At 36.2% G+C, this 19085-nt stretch overlaps 1 protein-coding gene across 2 annotated transcripts in view; it reads right to left on the minus strand.

Moving 5' to 3' along the window:
* The window catches only part of LOC145239823 (tetratricopeptide repeat protein 16-like), a 112403-nt gene that overhangs the window by 42109 nt on the left and 51209 nt on the right, over positions 1-19085 (minus strand). For both annotated transcript variants that reach the window (XM_080103354.1, XM_080103355.1), the window contains exons 8-10: positions 14635-14786; positions 12253-12345; positions 9566-9780 (exon numbers count right to left, since the gene is read on the minus strand). In XM_080103354.1, the coding sequence (XP_079959480.1) occupies positions 9566-9780; positions 12253-12345; positions 14635-14786 (460 nt within the window). The remainder of the gene's footprint in view (positions 1-9565; positions 9781-12252; positions 12346-14634; positions 14787-19085) is intronic.

A 19085-nucleotide genomic window follows, 5' to 3' on the forward strand; every position in this document is an offset into this window, starting at 1 on the left:
ATCTTCCAGAGTCAAATACCATCTGATTGCATAATCTTCCAGAGTCAAATACCATCTGATTGTATAATCTTCCAGAGTCAAATACTATCTGCTTGCATAATCTTCCAGAGTCAAATACCATCTGCTTGTATAATCTTCCAAAATCAAATACCATCTGCTTGTATAATCGTTCAGAGTCAAATACCATCTGATTGCATAATCTTCCAGAGTCCAATGCGACAGCAAAAATTAATAAAACAGATGATTGTCCTTTGCTGAAAGCGCCAATCATAGTCAAGGATTTGTCTTAAGCTGAAGAATTGATTGGCGCATCCACAACCCAGACAAAAGCCACATTTGGTTTGGCATCACTTTTGAATTCTGTTCTGCTTGGAATCATTAAAAAAAAAAAAAAAAAAAAATCGAAGCAAATATTTTAGCAGACACGTTGATCAGGCTGATCATCTTTGGGGAGTATTTCAGTCTTCCAGACTCTGTTAATAATAAGATGTAGGGCAGACCCTAGTATATTTGTGCTGTGTTTGAAGAGTTCAGCAGGAATGTTATCTTAGCCTGTATCTTTGTTATCTTTTAGACTTTTGATAACAGTTATCACTTTTTCAAGTGTGGAAGGGGATGGATTGTTTGGCAGCTATAAGGAGTTGGATCAGCATTATTGACAGGAGCAGTACAGAAACTCTTTTTTTTTTTTTTTATTTTTTTTTTTATTACATTTTCACCCCAAACAAGGCAAATTGCCACTTTGGTGTAGGGGGCTACTATCAGGGGCAACAACTACTGGGGTACTATGTAGGGATTTGGGCAGCAAGGTGTCGGTTCACGTTACACTTGAACTTCTGCACGTCAGTACTGTTGGGGAAGCAGGGACCTGGAATGGAATTCCAGAGTCTTGCGGTTCTGGGGAAGAAACTATTGGAGTAAAAAGATCTTTTACATCTAGGGACCTCTACAGTGTGGGGGTGGGATCTAGTAGCCTGTCGGGTTTGTCGAGGGTGCTCGCGTCGTGGGGGCACAAGTGATTGCAGTTCATCAGAGCATTCACCACTAAAATACTTGTAGAACAGGCAGAGGGATGCAACATTTCGTCGATGGGACAGAGGCTGAAGCTTAGATGCCAGTTCAGGGCCTATCAGATTTGCGACTCTCTTTTGAACCTTGTCAAGGAGCGAGAGACTAGTAGCAGATGCACCAGCCCAGATGTGGCAGCAATACTCCATACATGGGCGAATGGTGGCCTTATAGAGGTACAGGATACTTTCGGGTGTTAGTAGTTTTCTAGCACGGTAGAGAGAGCCTACCTTTCTTGCAGCGGCCCTGGCAATGCCTTCAATGTAATTGTTCCAACTCATGTTTCCTGTGAACGTTAGGCCAAGGAGTTTGAAAGATGGACTCTCAGATAAAGGGTCGTTGGCCATTGCTATTGGTGGTAGAGAGGGTTTCTTGTAATTATTGAATGAAACTAGTTTAGTCTTGGCAGCATTGAACGCGACCAACCACTTTTGTCCCCATTCCACTACAGATTGGAGGTCTTCCTCTAGTGTTTCTGCCATTTCTTTAGAAATGTGTTCATTCGTCTTCCTGTCGTGTCTGCCATAGAGTGTAGTGTCATCAGCATATATACCCATCTCAGAGGCAATGTTGTCGGGGAGGTCATTTATGAATATCAGGAACAATAGAGGTCCAAGGATAGAACCCTGGGGCACTCCCGCATTTATATCATATTGTTTAGATGTGCGACCGTCGAGGACTACCTGAATTTTTCTCTTATCTAAGAAGGATTTAATTATGTTAAGTATTCTACCAGTGATACCGTAAGATCTAATCTTCCTGAGGAGACCCTCATGCCATACCCTGTCAAAAGCCTTAGATATATCTAGAGCTACCGCTCTGCCTTCCCCCGCTTTGTCCAGTGATTGGTATATACGTTCAGAGATCACGGTGAGGATGTCTGCTGTGGAACGGGCTTGTCTAAATCCATATTGTTTGTCAGTCAGTAGTTTAGCATCTGTAAGATGATGGACTAGAGCATGGTTAATTATGGTCTCAAATATTTTGGCAAAAAGTGGGAGGAGGCTAATGGGGCGATAATTTGATGGGTCTGTCCTTTCGCCAGAATTCTTGAATACTGGTACAACAGAAGCAGTTTTCCAACAGCCCGGAAAGCAAGCTTCATTAAGACATTTGTTGTAGAGTTTGGAGAGAACTGGAGCTACTTCGGCTGAGCACTTTTTTAATAGCACAGCTGGGATAAGATCGGGTCCACATGCTTTTGAGGTGTCAAGGTTTTTTATGATAGCATGCACCTGAGCAGGGGTGGTTTTCAGATCGTCTAGTGTGGCGTCTGTCCGCATAGGAAAGTCAGGTAGGGGGTGGTTGGAAGGGTCCAGTGTGGAGTTTGAGGCAAACCGACTGGCAAGCATGTTAGCCTTGTCGGTTGCTGAGGAGACAACCTCGTGATTGTTGGTTAGTGGGGGAATTGTTGATTGCCCATTATTTACTACACTGTTGTAGATTTTCCAGAAGTCTCGAGTTCCTAGTTTTTGTGCTTCGATGCGCTTTTTAGTGGTTTCCGTAAATTCTCTCTTAGCTGTCGCTATTTCTTTCTTAACGTTATTTCTAGCTTCTATATACTTCAGTCTGTTTGAACTGGACTTATGTCGGTTAAACCTACGGTATGCATGCTGCTTTTGAGTAATGGCAGTTGCACAAGTCGACGTAAACCATTGGGGAGAGTGGGGCTTACTATAAAATTTCCGCATGGGAACATGCGCTTCGATTGCAGTTTTGAACCAGTCAGTGGTCTCGTTTGCACACTGTTCAGCAGGGAGAGAGAAAATATTTTTCCATGGAGCATCTCTAATTAGTTCCCTGATGGCTTCCCAGTCAGCCTTATTATAATATCTCGTTGTTTTGAGCACTGGCTCTTCAGTTTTGGGACTAGAGTTTAGGGCGATTTCAACCATTATCACTGCATGATCAGCGTTCCCGAGTGGGCTGTGGGCCTTCGCTATGCAGTCATCGGGAACTGTGGTCAAAAACAGATCTAGAAGTGATGCGTGTTGTTCTTCCTGGTCAGGGAAACGGGTTGGAAACGTAACAATTTGTGATAGGGAGTGAGATATAGCGAAGCTATGGGTTGTGCTGCCCGCTGCATCTGTGTGAGTAGAGAATCCAAGCCAGTTTTTGTGGTGGACATTAAAGTCACCAAACACATGTATTTGTGCGCTAGTGTCGAGGGACAGTGCCGTGTCTATGCTGTCAGATACTTTGTTTATTATGGAGCAGTCCTGAGTCGAGGGAGAGCGGTAGAGAAAATAATAGTAGCTAATACTGTGTTGCACGTTTAGTCTAAAGCACATAAAGGCTTGATCATCTGTTTCTAGGTTTGTTTCTCTAGTCAAGGGAAGGGTATTACGAATGTAAACTCCAAGTCCGTGCATATGTCTGTCAGAGTCCTTACGGCAGAGTGGGAGATATCCAGGCATGTTAAAGTGGTTAGAGGGAATGGAGGAGTGTAGGTTAGTCTCACTTAGTGCTAAGATATCCGGGGTATTTGTCTTGGTCATGATTTAGCAGATTGATGATTGGCTTGCCATTCTGATTCAAGATGTTTGGTTGCCACTGAAGCCTGTCTTTATGCTCAAATGGAGGAGGCTGTAAAGTTTACGGGAGTCCCCAACAGCAGAGGCAAATTGCATGTCTTCTGCTACTTTACTCCATTTTATAGTCGTCAGAATTGTTACGGAATACATTATCAGCTTGTTTACTTTTCAGTTTGGAAATGGCATACCTCAGAAGTTGAGAATGTGATTTAACGGCCTTGAGAGGAAGATGTATTTTTAGTCATTCCAATATATTATCAGAACCGAAATCGCTGCTGATTTCTGAAGCACTTGACAATTAAGTATGCTTTAACAAGAAAATGCTAAATTTGATTAGCTATGGATGTTGAAATCATGTACAGGATATATTCATTTGGTTTGCTGCTGCAAGGTCAACTAGTCTTCCACTAATAGCACACTAGTTTTCAATCACAAATCATCCAAGAACATGATTGTTGCCAATGTCATCTGTGTCTAAACAACCATTCCAATCTCCTGCAAGAATTAGAAGATCACTGAAAAGTACATAGTTAACAGTAGACTACATGTTGTTGGAAAACAGCTTTTGTCTTGATCGTCAGCATTCCCTCTCTACACATTAAGTCCTCGCATTCCCATCATAGCACCGTGTTACTATCTTAAATGGTATAATTACTTTTAGATCACCATTCATTACTACATATTTCCAATTATCCTACTTTAAATATACTACAATGCCTAAAACGAAAAACAATAAATGCTTCCTCATCTTTGTTGTCATGGTTGCTGTGCATGTTCGAATCCAGTTCATTCCTGACCACCATATTCACTTAGGAATGTTGGTAACCTTCAAGTGCTCCCTCCTATAAGTACCTGTTTCTAGAAAGAATCGAGAAAACCAATGCCAACAAGAATATCAAGCCGGTCAAGAAAGTTGTACCATTGTGATTTATACACATTCACTTTTTTTCTAAAACTTTGTTAACGATAAAATTGAATCATAAAGTAAATTTACAAGTTTTAATGTGAACATAAGTTATCTGCTAAACAAAAAACATGAAAATTAACTTTATTTCTTGTGTAATTTAAAACATAGAATTATCTCCCTTGCTGTCTCGTGGGGGGGGGGGGCAAAGTAAACAGGTAATCTTAATTGAACCTAATCGAGTAGGATCACTTTGCTGTACAACAGGTGTTCAACTGTAACGATTAGGCTTTAAAGATAAAAATACCCTGTACACCACAGAAAACATCACATTTTGAATTTTTTATAAAATTTATAATTCTCTTTGAAATCAGACCATATTTAGTACAAATAGACTTGATACCAAAATACAGGATGAGGAATTCCTAATAAAAAAAATGCCACCCATGTAATCATCAATAGAATTTACAATCATATCAAATACAAATAAATTCAATATATGCCAAGTTTCAGTTATGAATGTCCAAGAGTTTAAATTAAAAATCAATAAATGATGTAAAGTGGGAATATGTGTCCTTCCTGCTTGCTGCTAATATCCACAAAAAAGAAAAAAAACAAAAAAACAAAATACAAATAGCTACTTCCATGTCTCTTCTCTCTCTCTCTCTATATATATATATATATGGTTTGTATTATGTACACATAGATTCGAAAAAGTTGTCAAAAAAGAAATATATAACAAATAAATGTTATCAAAGGCAAGAGAAGTTACTTTTCTACCTAACTGGATATGTTTTCAGTGTTTTTATTTAATGTAACATGTTTATTCAGCTCGAAAAACATACTGTGTTTACCAATGTATAATAAAATTCAAAATGGCGCCCGACTCTCTCTTTAACACGGTAAGTTTGGGAAAAGGTGCTATAAATATAAAACTAGACAAAGTACTGTTAGAAACTCGCTCAATATATATTACCGTGACATAGGTTGACATATATTCGGTGGTTTTTTAATAATATTTTGTCTACTTTATTATTTATAACACATTTCCCGAACTTACCGAGTTAAAGAGAGAGTCGGATGCCATTTTGAATTTTCCAATACATCGGTAAACAATGTATGTTTTTCGAGCTGAATAAACATGTTACATTGAATAAAAACATGCAGTTTGGTAGAAAAGTAACTTATCTTGCTTTTGATAACATTTATTTGTTATATATTTGTTTTTTGACAACTTTTTCGAATCTATGTGTACAGTAATACAAACCCATATATATATATATAAATGTAAATTTGGTTCGTTCCAAACGAATAAAGCCATATTTCTACGTTACCAATTTATTTGAAATTTTCAGACAACCCATCTTTAGAGTCGAGGCATGTTTTTATGTTATTAAACTAAATTTACCTCGCAAATTATTAAAATATTAAATAAAATAAATATATTTTTTTAACCGTGGTGCGAATCTGTTCTGTTGATAAAACTGAACTTCCGGTTCAATTCATTTCACAGCCACGAATTGACGAAAGATTTCATTTTCTGTTTAGTAAGTAAAAAAAACAACAAAAAACATAATTCATTTGTTTATCTTCCAAATTTTTTAATTTACACATTTTTTCTTTATTATATAAGGCCAAAAAAAAAGTTTGTCGCTTGCTTTTTGAGTTTTTTTTTTCTTTTTCGATATAAGATTGGTTGGAATAAAAAAAAAAAACGATTTAAAAAATAGCGCAGATCACTCTCTGCATTAGCACCGAAAAATGTTACTAAACATTTATTAATAATTTCTCACTTTTACAAACATTTGATTTTAAATTTCTTTTTAAATGACGACTTTTATCGACTTTTTCTTTTTTTTAAATATCCCCCCCCCCCAAATGGTGTTTATTAGCCCCCCCCCTCCAAAAGTGATGTTTATTCCGGAAGCTGTTCTTAAGATTTGGAGGTTGGGGGAGGGGTGATTCCAAGGTGGACCTAATCTAAAAAAAAAAAAAAAAAAAAAAAAAAAAAAGAAGTTTTTTATGCGCACATAAGCAACTATGGGTTTGTATTACTGTACACATAGATTCGAAAAAGTTGTCAAAAAAACAAATATATAACAAATAAATGTTATCAAAGGCAAGATAAGTTACTTTTCTGTCAAACTGGATATATTTTTTGTGTTTTTATTCAACGTAACATATTTATTCAGCTCGAAAAACATACAGTGTTTACCGATGTATTCGAAAATTCAAGATGGCGTCTCACACCCTCTTTAACACCGTAAGTATGGAAAAAGGTGTTATAAATAAAAAACTATACAAAATCCTATTAAAAACCCGCCGAATATATGTCAACCTATGTCACGGTAACATATATTGAGCGAGTTTTTAACAGTATTTTATCCGGTTTTTTATTTATAACATCTTTTCCCACACTTACCGTGTTAAAGAGAGAATAAGACGCCATCTTGAATGTTCCAATACATCGGTAAACACTGTGTGGTTTTCGAGCTGAATAAACATGTTACATTGAATAAAAACACGAAAAATATATCCAGTTTGGTAGAAAAGTAACTTATCTTGCCTTTGATAACATTTATTTGTTATATATTTGTTTTTTGACAACTTTTTCGAATCTATGTGTACAGTAATAAAAACCCAATGAACCAATTTAAATCTTCCGGCATGCGTTTAAGGGTTACGAAATTATCAATAAATCGTTTAGTTACTAAGCCAACGTCAGTAAATAAAAAAAATGTTTCGTGCGCATGCATTAGCCTTGACTAGGGGGGGGCTAAGGGAGCGACCATTAAATAATTATGCTGGTCGCCATGGAACTCAACGCCCAAGGAGTACCTAAAGTGGCACTTATGCACTTATGTTATCGTGCTATTTTTTAAAATAGTATTTTCATGTTAAATTCAAATTTTACAATATGTTTTTCTTTTATTAATTTGTTAAGTGAAAGTACAGATAACCTGGTCGGTTTCTAATGTGATGAAAATCTAGCCCCCCCCCAAAAAAAGGGGTACTCTGGATAATAACAAAACATTAAAATTGCCTCAGTCTCGAAAGATTTCTTCTCTACTGAACGAGGAAACAAACGGTGAAGTGTAGTTCACCTTCTGTTTCTCTCCCCCTCTCTTTTCCTCTCTTAATACCTCTCTCTATCCATCTCTCCCTTTCCCTCTCTCAATCTATCTTTCTCTCTATATCACCCTCTCCATCTCTCTTTGAGCCCCTTTCTCTCTCTAACTCCCTCTATCTCTCTCCTTTCCTCTGTCTCATCCCTCTCTGTTTCTAACTCCCCCCCTTTCTCTGTTTATCTATCAACCCCTTTATCTCTCTATCTCCTTCTCTATTTTCCTCGCACTTTCTCTTTCCTATCTATATATCTTCCTCTCTATCTGTCCATCTCTAATCCCTCATCCTATTTTAGTCTTCTAAATTAATTACATGGAATAAGGCATTGTCAAAACATGGATAAATCCTATTTTAGTCACCTAATTTACTGACTGTGAGAATAGAAGTTATTTGGAAATTACTGCTACCTTGAACAGCACCAGAAGTAACTGGTAAAACCTTTCTAATTAAATTGATTTTGCCAGCCATTTGGTAACAAAATGACATAGCCTTAGCCCTTGCTGCATGAGGAATACCTGCGACCTTGCTGCCAAGTAGAAGAATTATTTATTCTACTTTAAAACATTCAATTTTTCAAAAATCTCATGTTCGACATCTCCAAAACATCCAATATGGGGAAAAATATTGCAGAAATGCAAACTTATTGTTTAGGATGAATGCACAATGGTATGCAAAAAATCACTTGAGGCTCTTGGTCGATCCTTGCAAGATTTGTGTGGCAATGTCAGACCATTTGGGAATGCAGTAATATTGCTTGCAGGAGATTTCAGACAAATGTTACCTGTTATTCTTCAATCAACACCAGCAGATGAAATAAATGCTTGCCTCAAATACTCTACTTTTTTGTGCCATGTGAAGACATTAAACTTAACTCAAAATATGCATGTCCAGTTGCCGACTGTTCGATCCACACAAAAACTTTTGCATCACTTGTGGGAAATTGGGTACGAATGATATTCAAATTATAAGAATTCCATTTGACTGAGTGAATGAGCTATTCTTGCAGGTCAATACAAAGATGCCCATGAACTTAACGCTATTATTCAATGTAAAATTCCAAGTGAGGTAGTCAAATACAAATCCATCAACACTGTTGTGAAAGCAGATAAAGTGGTTAATTATCCAACAGCTATATTTGCCAGGGATGCCACCGCATGTATTGCAACTGAAATTTGGTGTACTAATTATCATGTTGTGAAATATAAACCAATCCAAGCTTTGCAATGGCACATAGCTTGCAGTAAAAAAAAAAATTAACAAACAATATCGTAGAAACAACAATCTTAACAGGACCTTTCACAGATGAATATATCCTCATCCCATGCATTCCTATGATTCCACCGGATACATCATTACACTTTAGGAAATTGAACTTTTCAATTTTATTGTCATTTGCAATAACCATCAACAAAGCACAGGGAACAATCTTTACAATTATGGGCCTTACAGTTACACACTGACTGTTTTTTCACATGGACAATTTATATTACGTATTCAAGAGTCACCAAACCGGAAAATCTCTATATCAGCTAAGAAAATGGAACAACAAAAACTGTGTACCCATACAAAATGGAAATTTAAACCTATAAGAAACATGCTTTTTCTCATTTTGGAACTTTTTCCATTGCGCCAATTTGATCCACAGCAACGCGTGGCAGGATACAGCTAGTATATATATATATATATATATATATATATATAGCTATCAGGGAAGGTTACCTTTGGTTATTTTCTGTTCAGGAGAGATAACTCCAATAGCACTTCGTATTATCAGAAACAGATGACACCTTTATCTATACAAATGGCATGTGCGTTAGTCTCTAAGTTTATAATTATTATGAATTCCACCAGATTAAAAATCTGCAAGAAGTGAAGAGACAGAAATTACTTTTTTATCAAATAATTATTTTGTTTGAAAGCTTAACTTACTTACCTTTTCTTGTTTGCTAATGGTGGAAGGCCGTGTCTACCTTTAGGTCTACTTAACAAATTATGTGCGATGTGTTTGGCTTGGATAGCTAAAGGATGAAGCATGATGTCATCAACAGAAATGTTTGGAAATAGGTAAGCCATGAGCGGAACAATCTCTCGGTTGTTTGGGACTAGTTGCATGCCAATTAGAAGATCAGATCTTGCACTGTACAGATTCTATTGAAAAAGATAGAAAAAAGAAAAAAAAGGTATGAAGTATTTTCCAAAATAGAACTGGAAAATCTATATCATCTATATAATAAAATTATGTCGATTTTTTTCTGTCCATGTATAGTTTTATTGAAAAACAACCCAAGCACTCACAAACCAAACCTTTTAATTGCTAAAGTGTGTTCACAAAAGCCATATGTAAATTTCATCCTCATTTAAAAATTATTACATTATATATATGTTAAATGAGATTAAGTTTAAAGCTCCCAAAATGCACATTAGAATTGTTCACATTGTTACAGGCATTGATTAACAAACAGTTGTAGGGATTGTAGGTTCAATTCTGATTATATGCAATAATAATTCAGAATAAGATTAGAGTTAATATAATCTACTCTCGCCACCAGTCAAGTGATGATCATACAGATGAATGATATGGTGACTATGATAAACTTGAACTCTTCTGAACATGTACCCTGCTATGGCTCTATATTTGTCGCCATTCCTCGCGGCGTTATATTCTGTTACTTTAAACATGTTCACCCAACTACAATAATAATAACGCAGAAATTCCACAATTCATCTGCTGAATATTGCTCTCATGCTCAAAATATTTTAAAATCTATTAACATCCAACGTGAACACAGATCCCCACGCTTTTTTTGTGTCTTTGTTCAAAGTGGAACATACTTATTTAAGTACTAGCAGGGAGATCCGACGTTGCCCAGGATTGAATAATGATCGACGAATGTTTCACAATCCTATATTTTTATTGTCATAAAAATCGGTGAAATCGTCCATTTTTCAATCAAATCGATTGATTGCCTGCTGTAGTTAGGGATCCGTCGCAGTGCACATGGCGGAAACTTCACATACCTCTATGCAGTCATATTTTTGCACCCAATAATATGTTTATGGAAAAATGTGTGTTTGAGAACCTACTGCTGTTTTTATAAAATTATTTTTATATATGATGGCTTGAAATAAAGTTTAGAATGCAAAAGTCAAGTATTATTCTTCCATTGCGCTCTAAGCAGAAACATTCATTTCGAACGTTCCTCTGTCATGTTAAAGAACCTATGGTTGATTTTATATGCCTGGCTTTTTTGCTTGTGCAGTGATAATGGTTTTAATTTAAGTTTAAAATGCAAAAGTCAAATATTATGGTTCAGTTGTGCTTTGAACAGAAACATTCATTTTGAATGCACCGTTGTCATATCAAGGAATCGACTGTTGATCTTATATGCCAGACCTTTCTCCTTGTGTGGTAATAAAACTTCTCAAACGCACTTCTGATGCTAGGCCGTGGAAGGTGCCACCTTTGGTCAAAATCGCCTGTTCCTTTTTTTTATCGGATTTTTTTATGTACTGATTATCGATACTTATTGAAGAAATTCTGATACAAAACCTATCTAAGAACACTGCCAGATACATAAAGTACATTTGTGTGAAATTTCATAAAAATAGGCCCAGCCATTTCGGAGTCCATAGAGAATGAACTCACGTGCGCACACATACACACAAAGTTCCTTTTATATAATAGTAGAGATTGATGTAGTTTCAGAATATATCTGCTTATGAGGATCTATCTCTAAAACCGTGTAGGAGTTTGTGACATATTTTCATCTTATTGAACTCGAGTGTGAGCACAGCCTTCACAATATTATTGCACCATCTTTAGACAGAGTAAATATAACACTTTGATTCTAGCTGTGCAGTTTCATTTTTTTTTTTTTTTTTTACATAGGCGTCACCACTTATCAAGGCCGATAGGCCACTCAATGATAAGGGTTAAAGAGTGTAGAGTAGCCAAAAGGACAATATAGTAATCGATAGTAATGGAAGTTCGGTAAATTTGTTAACTTAAGTGGAACGGCTCATCAGAAACTTGTTCACGTTGGACTTGAAGACAACCATATTATAGACAGCTGGAAAGCAGGGAAATGGAAGACAATTCCACAGGCGTGCAATTCTAAGAAAGAAGCCTTGTTCATGGAATCTATGTTTAGGTTTAGGCACAGATAAAGAGTGGGGGGAATTATTGATAGTATCTTCAGCTAGTCGAGTGTTTCTTGTGAAAGTTTGGCGAAGGGGGACCATAGATTGAAGCTCAGTCGAACACTTTCCATGAAAATAACGATAAAGCAGAGACAAACTCGCAACATCTCTTCTGTGAGATAGAGGTTGCAGTGAAGAGAAAAGGACATCTCCCACCAGGCCACGAAGTCTATTTTGAACCCTATCAAGGCAGGACAAGTCTTTTCTAGCAGCTCCTGGCCATATGTGGCAACAGTATTATTTGAGTTTCACGTTTGAGACAACAGCGATATAATACAAATTTTTTTTAATTAGTTTTTTTGTATTGCATTTCTGGTGATTGGGCGATACGATCTAAAATAAAAAATGTGGTGCAGGGTGATAACGTATAAACATGAAACTGCCGTAGTGTATTATATATAAATGAGGTCAAAAACTTGCTTGTAACATCTGGAAACATTTACATCGGGTGATGTAATATTCGCCCCTCGTTGGGGCATGTTCAATGGCTAAAGTCAGTTTCTCAAGGGCCTCCTGAAATACAGAAAAAGCATTTGTACAAAACAGGGAATTAAAAAAAAAAAAAAAAAAAAAGTCAATTTTCATAAATTTGTTTTTTTTTTTTCATTTTATAAAACCTGATTTAAAGGCATACTTCTTGATGATGATGATGATGATGATGATGATGATGATGGTAAATTAAATTCAAATTATTTTATTTTACTTAATCTATATAAATAAAATGAACTCATTTTTTCCCGTCTGATTTTGACATTAATAGGATTAAAAATCAAGATATTTCATGCAAATATAATATGCACAAACGGCAGAACAATATCTGAGGTGTGTTATAGGCTTATTATTTCTCAAATTCCTCGATAATCTTAGATTTCTATACTTTTTCTGCTGAGAAGTCACGGCCAAAATCGGTTAAGATCAATGGAAGTGGTAAAATATTTTCTAAAAAATTCCTCCTCCCCCTGCCACCACTTAACACCGTTTGGGGATCGTTCACAAGGAACAGTTGAGAAGAGAACACCGGTTTGGCTTCGTAGTTCTTTCATGTGAAGTTATTTAAAATCACTAAACTAAGCTGCAGTGCTCTGTGGCGTAGTGGTTAGCGTGCTGGACAATTCACATTATATTTTCACGTTCGCGCCGACCTACCATAGTCGTTTTTTTTTTTTTTTCCTAAACAACTGGAATGGACTTTTCTTAGTGGCCGAACTGTTAACGTTGCAGATGTTTTTTGTTTTTTTTTTCACACTTTATTTTCCTACTTTTACTCATGACTCCGGGTTTGATCCTTCCTACTTACCTACCATAACATTTTTTAAAACTCCCCCCCCCCCCGTCCCGGAAACAAACACTCGGGCAACGCCGGGTACCCCCGCTAGTTTTACATATATGTTTTTAATCCAGTAATATGAATGCAGAAAAATCTGCATGATGATGATGATGATGATGGGTAAAATGAAGGAATGAATGTATTGCAATATATAATAATAGCATAGTCTTCCCCATGAGGAGGGAGTTCTTTGAAACTGCTGCAAAGAAGGTGGGTTCCCTCTATCGAGCTAGAAGACTACTCACACCTAAGAGTATCCTGTACCTCTACAAGGCCACCATTCGCCCATGCATGGAGTATTGTTGCCACATCTGGGCTGGTGCATTTACCAATAGTCTCTCCCTCTGAGATAGGGTCCAAAAAAGAGTTGTCAATCTAATTGGTCCCACTTTATCAACTAAGCTCCAGCCCCTGTCCCATCGCCACAATGTTGCATCACTGTGCCTTTTTTACAAATATTTTAATGGAATGTGTTCTGATGAACTCGTTGCACTTGTATCCCCTCGACGTACATATCCCCGACAAACCTGCTTAGCAATAAGATCTCACCCCTTCACTGCTGATGTCCCTAAATGCCAGAAAGCTTTCTATTCTAATAGTTTCTTCCCTCGAACAGCTAAACTTTGGAATTCCTTTCCTGCTGCCTGTTTCCCTGGCTGTACTGATATGCAGATGTTTAAATGTAATATAAACAAATATCTTGTTAATCTTTCCTAGACATGGCCCCAAATAGTAGCCCCTTACGTTCAAGCGGCGATATGCTTTGTAAGGGGTGAACATGATTAAAAAAAAATATATATATATATACTTGCTCAATTCTGTATACACAACCCAAAAGGACACCATTAGCTTCATATCTACCGATTCGATGCCTCTGTTCAGTCTCAAAAGACAAAGGATACACCCTGTAGAGGCAGCTGAACATGTAATTGTGAGGCAAGGGTTGCGAAATCTCCAACCACACCTCTCCTGAATCAGCACTGTTTGAGTTCAGGTGCAAGGAGAAGTCCCGGACGATTGGAATCAATGCCGAGATAAACAGAAGCACATACAGCACCTGGAAGTTCCAAATGGTCACCCAGCTGGTACTGGTCAGGCTCATCGTTGCTTAACTTCAGTGATCAGACGGGAACCGGTGTGTCAAACGTGTGTATCTGCCACATCTTCATGTTTTTATGTCACTTTCTTGCCACGTTAACACACATTAATACAGCATGCTTACGTTTGAAATATCGTTTTCATCACTAAATGTACAAACTGAACGAACATATTACAGCATACATACAGAAATAACATAATTTTCTATGTGGAGAATGGGGTGGGGCTCAATTCAAAAAGATGTCATTAGTTTCTATTTATCACGACTTCCTTTCTTACGTCATTTCCTTGACACATCAACACACGTTATTACATCACATCAATTCATTGCTAGACGCACAGATTAAATGAAAATAGCTGAAAATTACTCATTTTACCTGGTAATTCCTTTCAACATAGTTTTCCATACCAATCAGATAATAAACAGAAGCTATTTTGGGCAGAATGCTCATATCGTCAGGATCCAACTCCAGAGCTTGTTGATAGTCTTGCAAGGAAAAATTATATTTCATCTGTTGGTAGAAACATTCTGTAAGTAAAAGAAAAATAATATCTAATTTAAATAGGAATTTGGTTACACCTTTGAAAAAACATTTTGTAAGGCTAATTTGAAAATATTGGAACCCTCGCCCCCCCCCCCCAAAAAAAAATGCTATGAAATATTTTAAGTGGTTAAAATCATTTTTCATTTTTAAACATTTTCTGAAACTTATGGTGTAATACATCTTTTTCAAAAAAATTGGTTTATTCAGTTAGTTTTTTTTCTCTCCATTTTCTAGCAGTAAAAAAATCTGAGAAGTAAAAAAAAAATCTAATCTGTTAATTCATGCGAGTGAATACTCTCCTTGACAATCATTGTTATGTGGAGGAGGTGAAAAAATAGGGATCGCCATTTTTTAGTTGGGATTGCTTCATAGATATCCATTTTTCTTGGCCTTACTGAGCATGTAGAATAACGGGTTACCATATTTCTACAATTTCAATCAGTTTTATTCAAAGTTTCCTCAACACGATAAATATGAAAATCAGGAATAAAATTTATACATGCATGTACTGTAGAAGTAAGACTGAGTTCAGATCTTTTACCTTGCCTCTCACCCAAGTCATAGCGAGAGATGAAAAAAGAGTATGATGTCTTGTCAACACGATTCTCAAAGTTTGACTGTCTACAAATTGTGGGAAGTTGTTTTTTTTGGGGGGGGGGGCAAAGAACACATCAATCACTCCGCGAGTGAGAACATGCAAGTGCCAAAGAAAATAGATCGCAATTATGTAATTGGTAATGGTACAGTTATTTACATTGTAGTCTGTGGAGGAGCGCAAATCAAATATTCTTTTCGCATCCATTATGTATTGACATTCTTTTATCTCTATATAAATAAAATGAACTCATTTTTTCGTCGGATTTTGACCTTAATAGGATTAAAAATCAAGATATTTCATGCAAATATAATATGCACAAACGGCAGAACAATATCTGAGGTGTGTTATAGGCTTATTATTTCTCAAATTCCTCGATAATCTTAGATTTCTATACTTTTTCTGCTGAGAAGTCACGGCCAAAATCGGTTAAGATCAATGGAAGTGGTAAAATATTTTCTAAAAAATTCCTCCTCCCCCTGCCACCACTTAACACCGTTTGGGGATCGTTCACAAGGAACAGTTGAGAAGAGAACACCAGTTTGGCTTCGTAGTTTTTTCATGTGAAGTTATTTAAAATCACTAAACTAAGCTGCAGTGCTCTGTGGCGTAGTGGTTAGCGTGCTGGACAATTCACATTATATTTTCACGTTCGCGCCGACCTACCGTAGTCGGTTTTTTTTTTTTTTTTTCCTAAACAACTGGAATGGACTTTTCTTGGTGGCCGAACTGTTAACGTTGCAGATTTTTTTTTTTTTTTTTTTTTCACACTTTATTTTCCTACTTTTACTCAAGACTCCGGGTTTGATCCTTCCTACTTACCTACCATAACATTTTTTAAAACTCTCCCCCCCCGTCCCGGAAACAAACACTCGGGCAACGCCGGGTACCCCCGCTAGTATACTATATAACATAGACATGGAGAGTATTCAGGGGAGATCACTCACACGGATTAACATTATAAATTGGTCAAATGATTTCAAAGATTGTATTGACACACCGTTGCATGACAGCTTTTTTTTTTTTTTTTTTTCATTTTTGTATTGCTTTTTTAAAAAAATTTGTAACTATTTTTTAACTATTAAGTTTGGTAATGCTGTTTTAATCTCAGTTTGAATAAAAGGAATAACCATTGGATGCAAAACATATCCACAAAGATCATAATGAAACTTTCAGTATTTATTAATTAAGAAACTAATCTATGAATATAAAAGCGAAAATATATGTATGTATGTGTGTTCGCTTTTTCTGTATGTCTACAAAAGGCTTCTTTCAGAGAAGTGGTCGCTCGCTTCACAACTTTTTAAATCACATATAAATCGTAATATCTCACAGCTAACAACGAAGCTCGCCTGTCTATTTAATTTGCTCGATTTCGGGAAGATAAATATTTAACATTTGTCGCTTGCCGCATGTGGGTTAGTCTTTTTCCTATAACATCTTGGGAAAATAAAAATCCCGCAGTCAAACTTGACCTCATTAACTCATTAAAACGGGCACCTGCCAAATCCAAGTAATTAAATAAATTCAAACGTGTTTCCATTAGCATCTCGCAATGGGGCAATTGTTAACGTCGCACGTTTTTTTTTACACACTTTAATTTACAACTTTGCCTCAACGGTTTGGGTTCGATCCTCATACTTACTTTTTTTAACCCCCCCCCCCACACCTTCAAACACCCGGGCAACGCCGGGTACCCTTCGCTAGTGTTAATATAAAATATTTATCTTAGTAAAAAAAAAAAAAAAGAAAAAAAAAAGGACTTATAGATTTTTTTAAAAATCATTTAAATTACTTTACTCTGCCTCCTTCATTTCAAGGACGAAATACATCTTATTATGCTCAGTTGCAATTCTCTACTTACGCAAGAGTTAAATATGTTCTAAGATCGAGTATTGCTGACACATTAAGGGAGGCACCACTCAAAGCAATATTGCCCTGACAGAGTTCAAAATCGCCTCCAAAAGCTTCTAGGCGATGGTTTCTTCTGTTCTCTATAGTTCCTTTCTTACAGAAGAAACTTTGTTAGTCTCTCTATATCGGTAATTCTATTGAAGATGCTCATCTCTGGTTCTTATCTGTAAGACATTCACAGCAAGAACTCGTCTTTCTACCACAATAAAAAAGGAAAACTTTCTTTCATCAGTGTGCCTAGCATCAGGCGGAATTTCCGTGAACAGAGATTCTTTGCAATGGTTTCAGGTTTGTGGAACACATTAACATGGCACTGCTTCCCTGCAGATAACAACCTCGCTGTCTTCAAATTCAATGTTAATAGATTCCTATATGAACTCCATCAACCCTCTTTCAACTGGCAATTCTTCATTAATCTTTATCCTCGAGTGGTTTAATAAGTGGTGACCCAACATTAAAACAAAGTATATGTTAAGTGGGAACGGTGCATATCATAGATTTGGAAGAAGGTAAGACATGCCACTGTTCTTAATGTAAGTACCCCCATAGTGTTCCTCTTAATTCAACTAACAATCTGTGCATCTCATTAACATTTATCATCGAGTGACTTTTGGCCTTGACATGTGATGACCCATTAGCAATATACATATATGTACACATATATACTATTATTATCATAATAAGTTTTAAATGCCTGCACACACACACACACACACACACACACACACACACACACACACACACACACACGTTTATTCCTTGCTAATGAAATAAGAAATGACTTTGTGGCCGGGTTCAAATCTCTCAATCAGCAGTCATGAGTCCCTGCACTGATGATTCGAGAAAGAATGAAACACTAGTGTCTGTAGGTATTAAAAATAATTATATATATATATGAAAATTTTTAAAAATATATATATACGCATGCATAAATATATATAGAAAGAGGTTTGTGTTTACTATAACCTTTTTACGCAAGTATAAATCATGTAGAATATCTGCATGAATATAATTACACGTAATAGTTAACTAAAGATGATCATCCCATGAGAAAACGAACAAAATAATAGGGAATTAATTAAAATTAATGTTTTAAAGAATATACAAATTAGCTAGATTTTTTGCAGATGAGTGCAATTCTACAATCCATATATAACAAAGTTGTTTTTTTCTTTTTAAATAAATAGAAAAAGGAGTTTTTAATATGAATATCAATACACACGCACACACACAAAAATTTATAGGAGTATAGATAGATTAATACGCTTAGTTTTTATGTAGATTCTGTAACTTTTCTTTTTATAGGGAATAGTGATGGGACAATTCCAGTATTTTTCTATTCTAAAAAGACAACATCCATCATACTGAAATAAAATGTTAGTTCCGGGAGGAGTTAGCTCCCTTGATCTCTTAAAAAATTATCAAGTTAAATAAAATAAAAGAGTCTGATAAACTCGTGAATTAATTGATAGCAGTCATGCTTTGCTGGTTAATAATGACGGAAGTTCTTTGAACTTTCTCTATCCACTCCTAACTCTTGCATATATAACAACTTAATACTTATCCAGGCAAATTTGATTGCTATGATCATGTCATATGAGAGTAAAATAATGTAAACGTATTTGTTCTTATGTTATTTATTTCTTAATGTTTCTGTGAGTATTTAGAGAAAGAGTGATTCTCCCCCCGCCCCCCCTCTCTCTCTTTACATAGTGTGTTCGTACACCCCGTAAATATGTATGAAAATTAGATTGCAAAACAATAGGGCTCTTCA

The sequence above is a fragment of the Euprymna scolopes genome, chromosome 19 (genome assembly GCF_053919585.1).
Source record: "Euprymna scolopes isolate OS-2025 chromosome 19, ASM5391958v1, whole genome shotgun sequence".
In the NCBI taxonomy this organism is placed as follows: Eukaryota; Metazoa; Mollusca; class Cephalopoda; order Sepiida; family Sepiolidae; genus Euprymna; species Euprymna scolopes.